Consider the following 17,138-nt stretch of genomic DNA (forward strand, 5'->3'; position numbering starts at 1 on the left):
AGATCAATCTGTATTCCTGGCCCCATTATGGGCAACGCAACTCCACCAAGAGCACACTCCCCTGAATGTGGGTCCATCTTGCTCCCTTTAAGGATAGCTTCAGGAAAACTAAGCAAGGCAGTGTCACAGAATCGGACAAAGGAGTTCTCAACTTATGATTATTATGGTTAAGAATTTTATTATCAAAATTATTACATCTCTTGTGAAAGTTCAAATGTTACAGCAAGGTGTAAACACTCCACTTGAGAAAGAAGTGATACTTCTTCCCTTCCAAGAGCCCCCCACCCCCCGCCCCCCCGAGGTCTGGTCTTGACAGCACCCTGCCCACACAGAGGGGCTGGGGTCTCTGCGCGTGCCAGGCAGGGTGAGGGCCGCCTGCCCGCTGGCCTCCCCCCCGGCGCGCGGCCGCGGGGAGAATGCGAACCCCAGCCCAATGGAGAGACATTTACATACGTTTTATATAATATACAAAGAAACCAGCATCCCAGGCAACATGATTTCCACTCCCAACGCTCTCCCAGACTGATGGGTTTGTGGGGGAAACAACATAAAGAAAAGTATTCTGCTGACTTTTCAGCATTAAAAAAAAATCTCCCCTCATTTGAGCAAACACCTGATTTGAATTTTGAAAAAGTGAAATTCTGTAACAGTCACACACAAAGAGAGAAGACTGTGCATATGATAGTTGGAGGAGAGGGTACAAAGAAAGGGGGTGCAAGAGGCTGAGGGAAAAAAGGAGAAAACAAACTGGAGGGGAGGAAGGAGGGAGACTCACAGTATTATCTTGTCCAAAAGAAAGAAGTAAGGTCCACTGCAGCACCAGGGATTACACCTGTCAGATATTTGCTACCCCTACCATGGTTATAACTGAATACAAAAATTAGATAAATAAAAACACGCCGGATATTACAGTAAACAGTGAAAGAAATAAGCTGGCAACCGTATGGAATTTAAAAAGATTGTGTACCCCGCCTGGCCGGCTCCAGGGCGCCTCCAGGGGCGTACAACAGGCACAATGCACTGAGGGGAGAAGCCAGTCTGCGCTCATCTCTCATCCAGAACAGCTGTCATCAGGCGTGTGGGCGGCCTCACAGCACTCTCACCTGGGCCACTCTCAAATAAGCATCTCCCAAAGAAACGTGGGACATGCCCACACACAATCACAGTCCTGTCGGTGCCATTCCACAATCAAAGCTTTTCACTCTTACCCTGCAGTCACGAGTGCATGCTCTCCAATCATGGAGGCGGTCCTACTCAGGGGATCGGCAACTCCTGATTAACTGGGAGTAGAAAAAATAAAAATTCAAAGAACTCCAAAACTACTTGGGACTCTTCCTAATCAAATGCATTGCCAATGGCTGGTAAGTAGCAATGCAATTGGCCCATCTCTCTTTTCTTTGCCTACTTACTTCATGGGTTACTGAGCTGTGAAATATTCTGGGGAAGGGGAGTGGGTTGGTACCAGCTGGGGGCTCAGACAATCTACTAGGATAACCTGCTTCTGAATAATCAAGAACTGACCACGAGTACTTTTTCAGAGATCCAGGAACCCCTCAGAGCACACACCAAGCTTCACTATCCCTGCCTCTTGGTGTTTTTAAGACAAAGGTAAGGAATATTCTCAATGAACACACCTTGGCCAGATACCTGCTTTTGGAATGGTTGTTTTATATACCCACCTTTTTTTCTTAAGTGCATAAAACCCTAACACTACTCAGATGGCTTGGGGCTTTGAGATTGGCTCTTTTCACCTTTTTTTTCCTTTGAAAACCTTTTTCTTTTTTGGATTTAAAAAGATGTCCTCACTGCACAAGTGACTACAGGCTACAGGCAAGGATGGGAGATGGAGGCTTCAACACAACTCATTGCACTTAGAATCGTTACTAACCGAAACACCATTTGCTTGTCAACAATGTACCCTTAACAGCAGGGAGAAACTTCTTTATAGTCTCTGCTTCAGACAAGATTTACATCTTTCTCCAAGGCCAGAGCCAGTCGTGACCACAAGTCTTGTTTCTTGTCGACCAGACCCAATCCTCTGGCACCTTGTACCCCCTTCCCCAGCAATATGCTCGGCCTAGGTTCCAGAGGCAGCTGGAAGGAAGCAGCTATGGGCTCATTCAAGTTCTGTTTGCCCAAATCCAGAAGCCCTAGGAAAGTCCTGTCTGAGTCTTGACCCCCGACCCCTGCAGTGGCTGGAGTCGGTACTGGTGCACACCCCCACTCCCTCGATGTGGGTAGTGCTGTGAATTGGAAACCGCAGATACCCTGGAGGCCTGGTAGGCAGCTGACTGCCCAGCACTGGGCAGACTGATAGTCCGGAAGTCTGATGACAGTGACGACCTAGAGTTCTGAGGAAAGGAGGTGGAACTCAGAGTTCCTGTGCTGGACTGGGCAACCGAGTCTGAGGTCGGCGAGTCTGAGGGGCCCTGTGGGGTAGGGCTAGCAGCACTAGAAGGGCAGCTCCTCCGAGGAAGACTGCTGCCGGTGCTGTTTCCAGAATGTGGCTGGCTGCTATAATACCCTGGTGTCCCCGTAAATGGGGCCAACGAGTCTGTGGACACAGGGTGGGCGGGGCTGGAGTAGGACGTGGAAGAGAGGGAGGATTCTGAAGAACCATGAGAAGGGGGATTCCCAGGTCTCAGTGCAGTAGTTCGATAACTGTATCCCGGAGACTGGGTGGGATGTCCTCTAAAGGGGGAGGAACTCTGTTGAAGGAGGCTTTGTGATTCTGTCCGTGGACTATCACACTGCAGGAGCTAGAAAGAGTTGGGAGGAAAAGCATAAGGAGGTGAACAAGTCCCTGTTTAAGCCTTCGAGGCTTGTGAATATTTAAAAGACCCTACTTTTTCTTCTTCTTCTTCTTTATCTTCTTAAACATTTGTTCTTTTTAGGATACCAGAGACAGTAAAATGGCTGTCTTTGGTCACTTCAATTTTCTGGCATGATTTATTACCTGAAGGTGAGCCGATGATGACTTATTTCCAAGGCTGCTGAAACTATATGCAAAGACAACATCTCAACTGCAAAGGACGGCCAGGATCACAAAACATTTGGAACCCAGAACACACTCCTATGCCCAGAGATGAGCACTTTCTTGCCTCACCTGGTAGCTGTATCTGGAAGGGCTGTAAACGGCCGCTCCTTTAGAGAGTGCTGAGCTCAATGTCTCTGGGCCTTCACCATCTGCAGGGTCTGGAAGGTAATACAAAATCAACTCACTAAGAATGGATGAGAGAGAGCCATTGTTCATTCAAGTCACCAATGCCAGCACCAACCCATGATGCTCTCTGATAAATCAGGTGAGTGCAACATGCCAGAAGGGCAAAATGAGTGGTTAATTATGGGCTGTTTTAAATGCCTGATCTGATTTGTCTCCTTCTTTCTCTTCATCCTTCATCAAGGTGATTCCCAGGGCTTTGGAGAGATGAGTTACAGAAAGGTATCCTTTGGGAAAAAAGAGCAGACAGAGAGCAAGCAACGCTAGACCTTAAGAATGCTATAGGCCAAGAAAATGAAAGCAAGACTGAGCTGGACCTTTGCATGTAAGGGAGCCCAACCTCATTAAGAAATGGACTCACCTCAGCCCAGCATTTGATGTGAACTGTGTGGAACCTGGCTCATGTGTCCCTGAACCTGGCTGGCAGAAGAAGGCCATCGGCTCACCTGAGTCTTTCTCTGTGATGTTACTCTCCCACGTGGGAGAAGGCTCTCCTTTTTGGGCCACCCTCACACTGCTTCGGAGGACCTTGGGGATGCTCCCTCCTTCTCGGAGTCGTTCTACCGATGTGGGAACCATCCTGTGAAGGCAACAGGGTGTACACTTATGCCACAGGCCTTGAGAGTTAAGAGTATGGAACAGACAAGGCTCTGACAAATAGCTATACAATGTTTCTTAAAACATCCTCTTTTAAAACATTATTTTCTTCAGAACCAATTTAAAACAAAGTATTTTCTCTGCCTCAGACTATGTCAGGCACCTAAGAATAAACACTTTAAGAAAAAACAACCAAGGAGAAGGGGGATTTAGAGGTGTCTACTGCTTTTAACCTCCATCTTTAAATGCTGTTTTTCTCTTCTGTGAAGTCATGTGACTGGCAGGTAGTAGCAATGTTTCACAGATGAATGAACATTACTCGTTTGAGCCATGTCTCTTCTTTCCCAGAACTCATTTCTTCAGTTCAATTTCCCTAGAATATCTCATTCTTTATTTCACTCATCTGATACTTAGTACCTGACATTAGTATTATCTATTTATTTGTTGTCTGTCTCTCTCTTTTTTTGTTGTCTCTCTTAAACTAGACAAATCCTTTCAGGAGTGTGTCCCAACTCTCTATATATGCTAGCCGTGTGGAGCTGAGACACCTGATGTTAATTTCAGTGGAACTGAGCTCATCTCCTGACTTACCTTGCACATGAAATGAGAAAAGAGAAGCGGCAGTGTTAGTGCCCAGTGAATAAAATAGCTCCTCTGTTTCCACAACTATATGCCGTCCACCATATTGTTCTGCAGGCTCGGTGCAAATCGTTTGCTTCTGTCAAGCTCGGGGATTGTGACTGATACTATTAAATCAGCCGAATATGGTACATGGTACTGCTGGCTGGCTTTCTCAAGTGTTTCCATACATCTTAGGTAAAGAGTCTAGAGATTTATTTCCCTCCTGAATTTAATCATCAGAGCATCAAACTTAAACTTACCACCTACTGCTGATACTCTCTTGAGGTCTGCAGTGAGACGAAGTGCCTCTGGAATCTGATGGGCTTACTGCCTCCAGATGAGACATAGAGGAATGAGATGGGGAGAATTTTTTGTGAGGGGAAGATGGGGTTCGGGCTGAGGATCCCTGCACACCATGGGCACCAGTGTCAGAAAGTGAGTTACTGCCGCCTTGCCCAGCTCCTGCAGACTTGCTTTTGCTCTGTGTGGAGTCACCTCCCCCACCAGCAGAATTTTCCTTGGCTTCTTGTTTCCGTTTGCGGTACTCCAGCAGGGATACCTAGGAAGGAAAAAAGAAACAGGACTCCAGATAGACATCATTTGTGGATCACTAGCAACGGGGAAAGAACATGGAACCCCAGGAAACTGCCAGCAGGCCAGGCAAACAAAGCAGGTGACTTTTTCCAGGTGAGAGAGCGACCTGAGCACAGCTACATATTTACCTCAGTGGGACACTGGTAAGAAAAAGAGAATACACCAGGAGATGACATTTCTGAAAAATGGCATTTACCAATAGACCTCAATCTTTATTCTGCCTTCAGAAAAACCTGTGAGATCACAGTTCCATGTAACAGAAGTGTGCTATCACAGTTATTTGCAACAAAGGTAGCACCGGGAAAGGTGGGGTACCCCTGGTGGTCCAGTGGGAAAGATGCTGCGCTTCCAAGGCAGGGGCACAGGTTCAGCTCCTGGTTGGGGAACTAAGATACCAAATGCTGCGTGGCATGGCCAGAAATAAACAAGAATACATGAAAAGGGAAGGGTAAGAGCTGGGAGTTTGTGCAGTGTGAGAAAGTCTCTTCCTCAGTCCCCAGAAATCAGTATCGTTGTGCCAGCTCTAGAAAACCTGCAGCTGGAAACTTCTCCCCAACTTGCCATTTCTCTGCCTTATTCTTTCCTGACTGCACACCGAAAGCCCTCTTCCCTGCCCCACCTAGGATATCCCCTTTTGGCTGTCACAGCACACTGTGCTAACACTGGCTTTCGACCCAACACAGTGTTTTGTATACTTATAAACTGTCATGTTCTGCAAGGGCAGAGATCAAATTTATTTGGCTTTTTGTCTTTAGTGTACAGCACAGAACTTGCCTGATAGCAGGTGCTCAACAATATTTCTGAAATAACAGATCATGATTTCAATCATTTTTGTACATAATAAATGAAACCAGAAATCCAAAGACTTGTTACCATTTTTGTTCCTGCTAGTCAATACTGTTCGTGCAAGAGTAATCCTTTTTTAAAAAAATGTTTTATTTTATATTGGAGTATAGCTGATTAACAATGCTGTGACAGTTTCAGGTGCACAAAAGAGTGACTCAGCCATACATATACATGTATCCATTCTCCCCTGAAATCCCCCTCCCACCCAGGCTGCCACATTACATTGAGCAGTGTTCCCTGTGTTATATAGTCGGACCTTGTTGGTTATCCATGTTAAATACAGCAGTGTGGACATGTCGATCCCAACCTCTCTAACTGTCCCCCTTCCCCTCCAGCAACCGTTAAGTTTGTTTTCTAAATCTGTGAGTCTCATGCAACAGTATTCTAAACCTAATGCTAATTTTTTTTTGGTGGGGGGTGGGGGCAGGGTGGCCCTGCCTCCTGGCATGCAGGATCTTAGTTTCCCGACTGGGGACCCAACCCAAGCCCCCTGCAGTGGAAGCTCAGTATCTTAACCACTAGACTGCCAAGGAAGTCCCCCTAATTCTATTTTATTACAAATTATCTGCCAGTGTTTCCTCCTTTTAATCACTTAGGGCTCTCAATTTTCTGTTCAAATATAAAATATAGCAAAAATACAAAGTAAGACAATTTTGTGTATGCAATTTATATACATAATCATGGAAACGAGTTAGTGTAAGAATTCTGGTAATGTATTTCTTTGCAATGAAAAGATAAAAAGCCACCACCAGCCTACATGTGAACAAGAGTACCATAGATACTTTGCAATTATGTGAGACTGTCATGCACAGAGGACATTTAAGCATCTCTAGATTGACCAGTAATGGAAGTTGACTGGATAGCTCAAAATACTCCCGTGCATTTCCAAATAAACCTAGTTGACAATCACTGACATAAAATGCAGATTTTTGGCTTCATAATTTCTAGAACAGGCATCACCTACAAGTCAAGCCCCAAACCAGATTTCTGGGACCTGGCCCTGCAGGTGGGCCCTGCCCACCTCTATTCTCCTTACTTCTCACCTGCTACCACAGCAACATTAAACTGCAATCATATCACATCCCTGCTGCCCACTCAATGGAGTGTCACAGCTACTTGGTCTGCTCTGTTCTGTAGCATCTTCATCCCTCAATATGTTGACTGATTGGCCAGGTTTCCTCTATTAAGTTGTTCTTTTTTCTCATCATTAATATCATCATCTGCTAAGCTCAGTCTCACTTGCTATAAGCTCCATTAGGGCAACATCAAAGTGGCGATACAGCATGGCGGCAGTAAGAGCATACAATCTGGAATCAGGCAGACCTGGGGAGTGTCTGAGCTCATCCATATACTATCTGTGTGACCATGGGCAAGTTATGCAACTGGTCTTAATTTCCATCATTTGTAAAATGGGAAATTACCCATCTTATAGGACTATTTTGAGGCTAAATGCATAGAAGAGCCTAATGGTGCCCAGACATGAAAAGTAGCATAAGACATGTAAAGTAGCATTATTCTTTTTCATTGCTTTATCCTTTGAATTGCCTAGCCAACTGCATGACACATACATGAGAAGCATTTAAATTTGCTTAATATTTACAACACTCATCAAATTGTATTAATATAGTCTTTCACTGAACATGCCAAGAGACTGTGTTTTACTGATCTTCATTTTCCTCACACTGAGAACAGTGCTGAAAACACAGTGGTAATGCAGTGAGTACTTACTTATTCAGTTAATGTTCTTCAAAAACGTCTACAAAATGTGAAACACTTACCTTTTTCCTCTGTGGTGGGTTCTGGGGGGCAGATGGGACTCCTTCACAAGTCCTTTCACCACCAGGTGACATTGATCCACGAGAGAGGTCTTTCAGAAAACCATGTTCATATCTGCTGGGAAACCCTTCTGCAGGGGAACAATAGCCCCCATCCAAATGTAAAGGTTTTCTATCCCCTACCAGGGGAGACCCTCGATACAGTCCATCTGCTCGAGGCATAGCGTTCAATGGGGAGTAGGCATACATCAAGTTAAACTCTGTCCGAAATGTCTGGTCCGAGTTTCTCACAAGAGTCTGATGTCCATCTCCACTCCTGCTTGTAAAACCAGTCTCAGAGGTGGGTCCAACAGAGGGATGAGGAGCCAGGTCAGAATGACCCGAGTTGATGAGGGAAGGTCTGTCAGCACAGCTGTTAGTGTTGGAGTCAAGGTAGCCTACTTTTGTCAAGTCCAGGTCTTTTCGGTGACAAAGCTGAAAGAATAAAAATCAACGGAGACATGGGGTAGGGGAGAAAGGAAAAAGTCAAAGGGCAGAAAAGAAGGGAAATGAGGGGGCACAGGTGAACAGGGAGAGGTAAGAGGGACGAAAGTAGAATAGAGAAAGCCATTAACACCTGTAAAGGTCCCATGTAGCACCAGTGTACACATGCCAGATTACCAAAGAATCCTGGCCTTTCCCAAAGTAAATCTGATTTAAAGTCTTTGGATGAGAATACTGGGAAAATCAGAATTAGATAATTGGCCAAATGTGACTATTTTGCCTGCTTAGCCTTTCATCAGGTTTGCTGAGTCACCTTGCACTACAATCAGGGACTGGCAGTATAATCAGGGATTTACCTGAGCCCCATGGAGCCACAGAGATGAGAATGGTGTCTTAAGATAACTGGCTTCTGGTGTTATTCATTTCTAAACTAATATTGATGGAAGGTGGGAGGAGGGGAAAAGGTGAAAAAAAGTAGAAAGTAGACGAAAAGTCAAGTATTTAAGTTATTGGTTCAGGGAAGGAGAATGGTATTAGTTGAAGACATCAACCAACCAGTTCTTCACTCACTTTCACTATTAAGTATGTGTGTTTTTCATAAACTTTCTGGTCACTCAATTCTTTCTGCATCCTCTAATGTATGTCAACATACCACAAGACCTGACTAATGTTCATCACTGCAGAGCATCTGAAATGCTGAAACATACCAAAAATAAACCCATCTACTTGGTCATCATTACCTCCTAACATCAAAGATTTCCTGTCACTATGTCCACTATAGCTAACTCTCTAGAAAGAACAGAATCAGAAACCCAGATAATACAACATTGTCAGCCTCCAAATTATTCTAACTTAGAATCTTTAGCAACTGAGGAGAGAGAGCTTTATGTTCCTTACAAAATAAGACTAAAAAATACCAGTCAGAAAACCTCTAGTACACTAGAATACAATCTTTAGTTTCACACTGATCTATAAAATCCTACCGAGTCAGAATTTGGTCACCTGTCACTGAGTTTAGCACTAACGTTTTACTGGAAGGGTATGGGAATAAAAGTTCTTAATTTCTGAAAGTTTATGAGAGACTGTAACTTTCTTTTCACGAGGAGTAAGGCTCCATGTGGATTCATGGAGTTATCACTGCTACCTTTGTTGAAATCTTGTAACAAGTTAAGAAACTCTAGCACTAACATGTGAATTTAACATCTCCATAGCAGTAAGATTTGCTATTCTAAGAGATACCATCTGTACAGCAACCATTTCCCCAACCACTGTAGAATGGATGCCTGAGTCACAGAACCCATGGGCTGATTTAAGCTGAGAGGTATGACTCTGCCTTTCTAAAGAAGATGCTTAATCTATCAACCAAAGCTCAAAACATCCAGTTAAAAAGAGCTGTCAGATTAACTCTGGAATAAAGCATAAATCACTGCCTAACTTTTAAAATATAAGCTGCTCCTTCATCAAGTCCAAGATAATAAATATCAAAAGACAGCTCCTACCAACTGTTGATTTAACCTTCCTTACTTAACAAACACACTTTGTTAGACTTTAACAAGGTTCCCGCATTTTCAGCTCCTTTAAACTTGACTTCTAGATTCTATCCTACTTTAAAAGAACTCTTCAGCCATACCCACCGCCCTCCCCTCAAAAACAACAAAAACGAACCCCACCATACACACACACACACACACACACACACACACCCACACACCTCTACTTCATTTTCCTCCATCTACATTGAGAATTCTGAGTAACCACAGTCACACATGGGAAGATTCATTCACCTTACAGTGTGACCAATCGGCCACCCTCCAGCCCATCACCCCATTCACTCGGATCCCCCAAGCCCTCCCCACACACGCAGGAACACACTCATGCCCACTCACTCAGAGCCTCCAAGTGTGATTGAGATGGTGTGATAACTACCTCGGGTGACAGGGACTCGGGCCTATTCGCAGGGGAACTCTCAGGGGAGGATATGTTCTAGAGGAGGGAAAAGCATCTTGTTATTCATCTACTCAAAGAAGCAAAACAAAACAAACAAAAAATAAAGCAAAAGCAAGCATAGATGGTTAGCCACAAATTTGGGGGGGGGGGGGTGAGGTGGGGGTGGGGCAGGGAGAGGGATAAGAATGCACAAGGGAAATGCTTAAATGCAGAATCATCTCAATGGACAGAATGACTTGTTAAAATGCTTCCTGGAGTCTCTGAAAGCATTTAAGGATAAACTGGTTATGTTTCATGCTATAAGTAAACATCTCAAGCGGACAACAAGAGTTATTAAATTGGTGAGGTTTTATACTGTTACATTATGTCTTTCTGTGTTAGACAGATTTTAGTAACCTGTAGTAACTGTTACTGACAGGCACCCTATGACTCATCCCTCATGCTTCAGGGCACCTCTCCTCTTCACCCCACACCCTCCTCTGAACGCCACATTTTCTCTTTCTCTTGTGGGACTCAGGCCTGCCGTATTTACCCAGGGGAACTGCTTAGCATGCAGGGGGCTGTCAGGGCTAGGGAGATGGCCAGTTCCTCCTGAACGACAGTTGCAGGAGTTATGACTGATGGATTCTCCAGCTCACAGGCTAGATGGTTCGTAACATAATCCACTGTACTTTGAGGAACAGAGAGAAAAGGATTAAAAAAAAAAAAAAAACAACAGCAGCAGATGTGTACACTTCAAGCCTCTGGTCCTGAACAAGGGCTTATCCTTAGGACTGTTGCCTGAAGCAGCACTCCTGAGTGAAACAGTAACTGGGCAGTGGGTTCGGATAGGAAGATGTGGAGGGAAAAAGCAGGGAAAGCAGGGAATGATGGTGGTAGCTGTGACAAGGAAAGAGGAGGGTTTCTAACGCAGCCTCTGGATAGCTGTGGCCTGGGTGGCTGAACAGTTCTGTGGCAGAGGAAATGAGGCTGCTTCAGCAGGGCTACTGGCTGTTAATAATTTCATTTGGTGGGGTGTTGTATGTGTGGACTGGATAATGGGGTACGGCTCTCAAGGCAGGAAGGGAAAGGTTATTTCGGTGGAAAGAAGGGGTTCGTTAAGCTTGCCCTCCCAATGCGGCTTACTCTTTTTTTGATGCTTCCCTCTCATGATCTTATTTTTTTATTACATGTCTTTTCAACTCATCCCCTTAGCATTTCTCACTTTTCTTCTGGAAGGTTCCTTATTTTTCCTTTTAAAAATATTCTTTCCCCAATAAACTGATCTTACTTGCGCCATCTCTCTGCTATTTGTGTGTCACAGTCTTAGGTGAAAATAAGGCTCCCTACTTCCCTATACTAGAATACAGGAAAGTGTATGGCCATTAAAATGGTGATAAAGACAGCCAGGATGACGAAATCTGGGTTTTTTTTGAATCGATGAAACAGGCCAAATTTTCTTAGTTAAATCATGAGACTAAAATAGTGAAAATATACACTGAACTTTTTGAAGGGATGAGTTATTTAATATACTATAATATTTTCTTTCTTTCCTCGTGTTCTAACATCATGCTTAGACTATGCATCACTAAAATGATCTTTGAAAAAGAACAAAACAAAATAAAACCCTTACATTTGCATAGTGTTTCATAGTTATCCAAAACGCTACAAGGGGTAGGATATACACTGAGTGCTAAACCTGTCTGTTCTAGAAGGCAACTCCTCTTCTAATTTTACCTTTAATTATAATAAACTATGAAATTCTATTCTTATAATCTACTGCCCAACAGGGAGAATGTCCTCTCATGAAATTTTACCATCAAACTTCAGCTGCCAAATGAAAAGTCAGCTGCAATCAGATCCAAGTACACTTAGTAAGGCCCATATCAGATGTTTTACCATCTGGCTTGAAAGAATGTCATCGGGAATTTGGTAAAGGATAGCTTCCCCTGGGCGTCCCTGGTGGCTCAGAGGTTAAAGCGTCTGCCTGCAACGCAGGAGACCTGGGTTCGATCCCTGGGTTGGGAAGATCCCCTGGAGAAGGAAATGGCAACCCACTCTAGTATTCTTGCCTGGAGAATCCCTAGAAATCATATGTGACCAGGAAGGTTTTTTATCCCCGCTCTCAGAAAAAGGTTTGCTTCAAAAGTAAGTTAACATAGTTTAGGCACAGAATATAGCTTCCTCTTATTTTCAAGGTTGCTAGCTACCTTTCTGAGTTAGCTGTTTAATCGTTCAGGTCTTTTTAACTCCCGTCCTCTTTTAAAAACTGAATAGGTAGGATGACACTGATTAGAACATTCACCTTTATCAAACAAGACATCTGGAGAAGTCCAAGCTGTGTTTAGTCATCAATACAAATTTTTCTGAGAGGGAACAGTGTCTGTTTAATTAGAAGTCAAAGCAACATGCAGTAGTTTTTTTTTAATGCACTCACATGAATTCTATTCAATAAACCTACTATTACTCAAACTTGAACACTAACGCAATTCAGAATTGACTTTTTGAAACACGTGACCAGAGTAAGCAATAAATCTGGTTCTTATAAATAAATGCATGTTGCTAGCCTCTACTTCTCATCTCTAACACATTATTACAAGAAGGGAAAGTAACCTGGAAATGAAAATCCTAATTTGCCATAAACCATACCTCAATGCTTTCTGAATCTGTTTACTGAGGCCACAAAGAGAATGCAAAATAACAAAGACACTTCACTGATTTAAAGGCCAAGAAACGGAGGCACAACCAATCACTATAATCTGCACTCTCAGGTTGGTGTCATTTTAATGGTTACTAGGAAGCTAGAGGCCAATTTTAACCAAGGCATACAGTAAAGGTAAAGATGAAGGTCTAGCATGACTACCACCTAAAGGTATGGAGGTTGATGAACTGCATGCAAAAGATAGATGAGTGTCACCTGTGGGAGTACTCTTCCTATTTTGGTAAGTATAGAGACTGCCAAGATGAGAGGCTACCAGGTAATAGGTCACAATGACCCTGAGGTTTCCCATTCTCTTGCTAAGGTGGGCAAAGGACATGGTAAAGAAACATTTGGAATGGTATTATATTTGAAATGAGGAGGTGCCAATGATGATTTTCATATTCAGAACTCCCAACAACCAAACCCAAATCACCTCAAATTGCAGAGGAGTATTGCAGCGACTAGCAGTAGTAAGAGATGTGACTGGTGAGAACATGAGGCTGTATCCATTTCGACACTCCTCTTCAGGGTGAGATGGGCCAGGTGTGGTCAGCTGGGGGCTCTTTGAGCCTGGATTGGGAGGGGGTGGTGTGACTGGAGAAAGAGGCCGCAGTAACTTGGTGACATTCTGCTCCATCAGATAGCGAGACTTCCATTTCTTTAATGGGCTCAACAAGTCTGTGAAATACAAAGCTTGGATGAGAGGTTTGAAATTACAGCCTAAAGGGATACTTGCAGTGAAGCCATTAATCTCTAGCCCACAATGGCTCAAAACTCCACTTTTGCCTCACCCCACTGTTATCTCCTGCAATCAAACCAAAAGCCCAAAGGTTCTTTAAGTGCCACACTTAAAAATGATTCTCAAAACTCTCCAACCTCCCAAAAACTCATCGGATGAATCTGACACTTTAAATAACTAATCCCTGGAGCTAATTTAATCTCCTGTAGTGGAAAACATAAATTTATATTTTTCACATTCTAAAAAAAACCCTCAAATCTGTCTCTGTTAAAATCACTCCCTGTCGAATTGTTGGTTCACCAACTCAGTTTCAAGCTTTTATATATTTTTCCATTCTTTAGCAGCTCTTTACATAATATTCTGCTTCAGCAGGAGAGAGTTACACATGATTACCTGATCCTTACTGAGTACTTAGTTTTAGAGTGCGTCGAAGTGTGAAATCATTTTTATATAAACCTCATTTTCAAAAATTAGGCTGGTACTCTTTTTCTGATTGGAATATCCTACTTTCTACGGTAGACTTCTTAGTTCCACTTTGAAAGAAAGTTAACATGCTTTAAGTTTTAGTTACTACTCAGGGCAATGCACCCATCTCACTTTCTTAAAGGAAAAATCTATTTTTATTCGTTCACAGTTTCAAGCTATTTATTTGTTTAGTACTTCTTATGTGGAAACCACTGAACTAGGTATGTGGGGGATAATGGTTATCATATACTCTACTTTTAAAAATATATTCTATTTTAAAAGGGTTTATGAAAGCATAAGAAAAAGAAAACATACATAAAACATGTTTAATATAAATTTAAGAACCTCAACAGAGGTGGTCATACTGCTATGCATAGGGGGAAAAAAAAATTATGCTTTTAAGGGCTTATTACATACCAGGCACTATTCTATGTGCTTCATGTGAATTAGCAGGTTTAACCTGAGTAACTCTATAAATCCAGTACTAGTATTAGCATTCCTATTTTAAAGAAGGAGTAGGCAATCTGGTTCCCATCTACATTCTTAATCATTAGGTTAAATGATTAGGTTTCCTCCCAAGCTGTTGAGGAAATGTTTTGGGACAGCAGCACAGCTATGCTTCAGAACAATTCCCCTGGTAGCAATGGTTAGCATGAGAATTAACACTGGGGAACTATTTGGAGTTAATGGAGGAGTTATACAGAAAGAGTTATGAAGCACTAAACTAGGGCAATAGAGGGTGAAACAGAGAAGAAAAAAAAGCAAAAAATACTGGAGAAACGTATTTTTCCTTTCAAGTATCTAAAAAATTAAAAAAATTTTCCTAGAGTAGAAGTATGTTTGTATTTTCCTTCTGTTCCAGATAACTATGTTTTTCTTTTCTCCTTCTGATAAGTGCCTAGGTATAAAGAAAACAAACATGTGATTCATAACTTACATTTAGGTTTATATAGTTCAAGAGTCTTCAACAGCGAATCTTTTAAAAGACCACTATACTGCTAGGTCCAACACTGTAACTACTAAAAGCAATTATGTAAGTTATAAAGTTCATTGTAGAAAAGTTATAAAGTTCAGCTGAACTCTCCTATCTCCAAATCAACTTATAGGTTTACTTGTTAAAAATATATTTATTGAGTATTTATCATATTTAATGAAAGAGACCTAGCACTCATCCTTTATCAAGTTTACAGGCCAGTGGTAATGTGCCTACTTTTTTATAGGAACAATACTATATTTACAAAATTTTCTTTTAAAGTTTCATTTTTCTTCTTTTTGTCATACACAGCTATCAAATTTCCTGGTTAAATCTATCTTTTATGGTTTTGTACCTTTAACTTAAGTAATTCCCAAGATATATAAACAAACATCCACATATTGAAACACATATTTAACTTGAAATCATATTCACAAATTAATGCACTGCTAATGTCCTGGGGTATTTTCATCTCAATCTGTTTCTTTTCTTTTTTTTTCAATCTCTTTCTTAACATGGCCTTACTGATTCCTTGTCTAAATTACACTGAATAAATAACTGCTATCTTCACTCATAGTAAAAATCTTTCCATTACAGTGACAAAAATGTTATAATTATATTTTGATTTTATTAAGTCTTTTTTAGCTATACAAAGTTTATATTTGTATTTAGTCAAATGTATCAACTATTTCCTTTATTTTCTGCCTCAGACATGTCTTTGTCACCCCACCCCAAGACTATAAAAATGAACTATTTTTCCATTATCTCCATATTTAATTTTCAAATTTAACTCAGAATGTTCTAACCTTTTGAAAGGGCAAATGGCTAGCATATTCTTCCAAATTATTTTGTAATTATAGAATAATCATATTTCTATACTGATTTGAAATATGACATTTATCCTACTAGATACTAAGTTTAGTTCTGAATGTTATTCTGTACACTTTTAGTAAAATTGTTTGGACAATTCCAGTTATTCTATTCTAGCTCTCCAAATTATTTTGCCTATTCTAGCATACTTGTTCATGTCAATGAATTGTAGAAATCGTTGGTCAACTATGCTGATACTTCCCCTTCCCAAGGCTGATTGGGGCTGTATTAAATTCATGAGTAATCTGTGGAGAATTCTCACTGAGCACTGTGGCATGATCTTTCACCTACTTATGCCTTCATTCATATTGCTCATCATTATTATTAATATTTTGACAGCTTATGGGGTTGAACCCAGGCCCTCGACAGTAAGAACGTGGGGTCCTAACAACTGGACCGCCAGAGAATCCATTATACTGCTTCATTACAGATTTGCCGCATTTCTAAATTAGGTCTATTCTCCAGTGTTCTCTATTTTCCGTTACTACTGTTAAGTAGATGCACTTCTCCCTATGTCAGTTAGATGTCACTGCTAACAGGTAAGGAAATCATTCAGTATGGTACACATTTTTATATCTAGCTACCCTATTGACCTCTACTAGCTTTTCAGTTAATTCTGTTGGCTTTTCTAAGTAGAGAAGCATATTATTTGTATACAATGATAATCTATACATCCTCTTTACCAAAACTTTTAGCTCATTGTTTTTTAGGGTTTTTTTTTTTTTTTTGATAATCAGTTTGGACAACAATTCTAAATGTTGTTAAATAAGAATGGTAATACTGGGATAATCTGATAACCCATTTAGAAGGTTTACTCTATTTTTCAACATGAAGTATACCTGGCAACTGTTTTCAGATAGATGTAAAATAAGAAAATCATTCAGTATGTTATTTTATTAGATTTATCATTAAAATCACATTTACTATGCTATTACTCCCTCCTCTTCCATTTGGTTTGCTAATAAATTATTATATGAATAAAATTTCAAGTATTGAACCTCCTTTACATTCCATGGAAAATTTTTATTTGGTCATAACAATAGTATTCTTACAGAGTCAACATTCAGATGACTGAAATTTAATTCAAAAGTAGTACTGTACTGTTTTTAGGAGATTAATTTGATAAAATAAATCAACAGTAAAAATTTTAATGCTACTGTATAGTATTTCATCAAAAATATAGGCAATAGAAGGTAAACCACAAATTCTACCATTTCTTTATTCACTGACACCCAGGTCACTTTGATTCAGTATTACTGGCAATTATTAATAATTTCATGACTAAGACTGTGCAAAAGCCCATCGTCTACTTCTGTTTTTAAGTCCAT

The 17,138-nt window shown here is 41.2% G+C and overlaps 1 protein-coding gene across 15 annotated transcripts in view; it reads right to left on the reverse strand.

Annotated features, from left to right (window-relative positions):
- Nucleotides 1–1,772: 1,772 nt before the first annotated feature.
- Nucleotides 1,773–17,138, reverse strand: part of SETD5 (SET domain containing 5) — a 77,487-nt gene continuing 62,121 nt past the window's right edge. For 10 of the 15 annotated variants that reach the window (XM_070455590.1, XM_070455593.1, XM_070455591.1 and 7 more), the window contains 7 exons: nt 13,197–13,441; nt 10,063–10,119; nt 7,657–8,127; nt 4,699–4,997; nt 3,667–3,800; nt 3,107–3,195; nt 1,773–2,759 (listed from right to left, as the gene is read on the reverse strand). In XM_070455590.1, coding sequence (XP_070311691.1) covers nt 2,151–2,759; nt 3,107–3,195; nt 3,667–3,800; nt 4,699–4,997; nt 7,657–8,127; nt 10,063–10,119; nt 13,197–13,441 — 1,904 coding nt within the window. In that variant the 3' untranslated portion in view covers nt 1,773–2,150. The remainder of the gene's footprint in view (nt 2,760–3,106; nt 3,196–3,666; nt 3,801–4,698; nt 4,998–7,656; nt 8,128–10,062; nt 10,120–13,196; nt 13,442–17,138) is intronic. The other 5 variants (XM_070455597.1, XM_070455594.1, XM_070455596.1 and 2 more) reach the window with 1 other exon arrangement.

Source organism: Odocoileus virginianus, chromosome 26, assembly GCF_023699985.2.
Source record: "Odocoileus virginianus isolate 20LAN1187 ecotype Illinois chromosome 26, Ovbor_1.2, whole genome shotgun sequence".
NCBI lineage: Eukaryota > Metazoa > Chordata > Mammalia > Artiodactyla > Cervidae > Odocoileus > Odocoileus virginianus.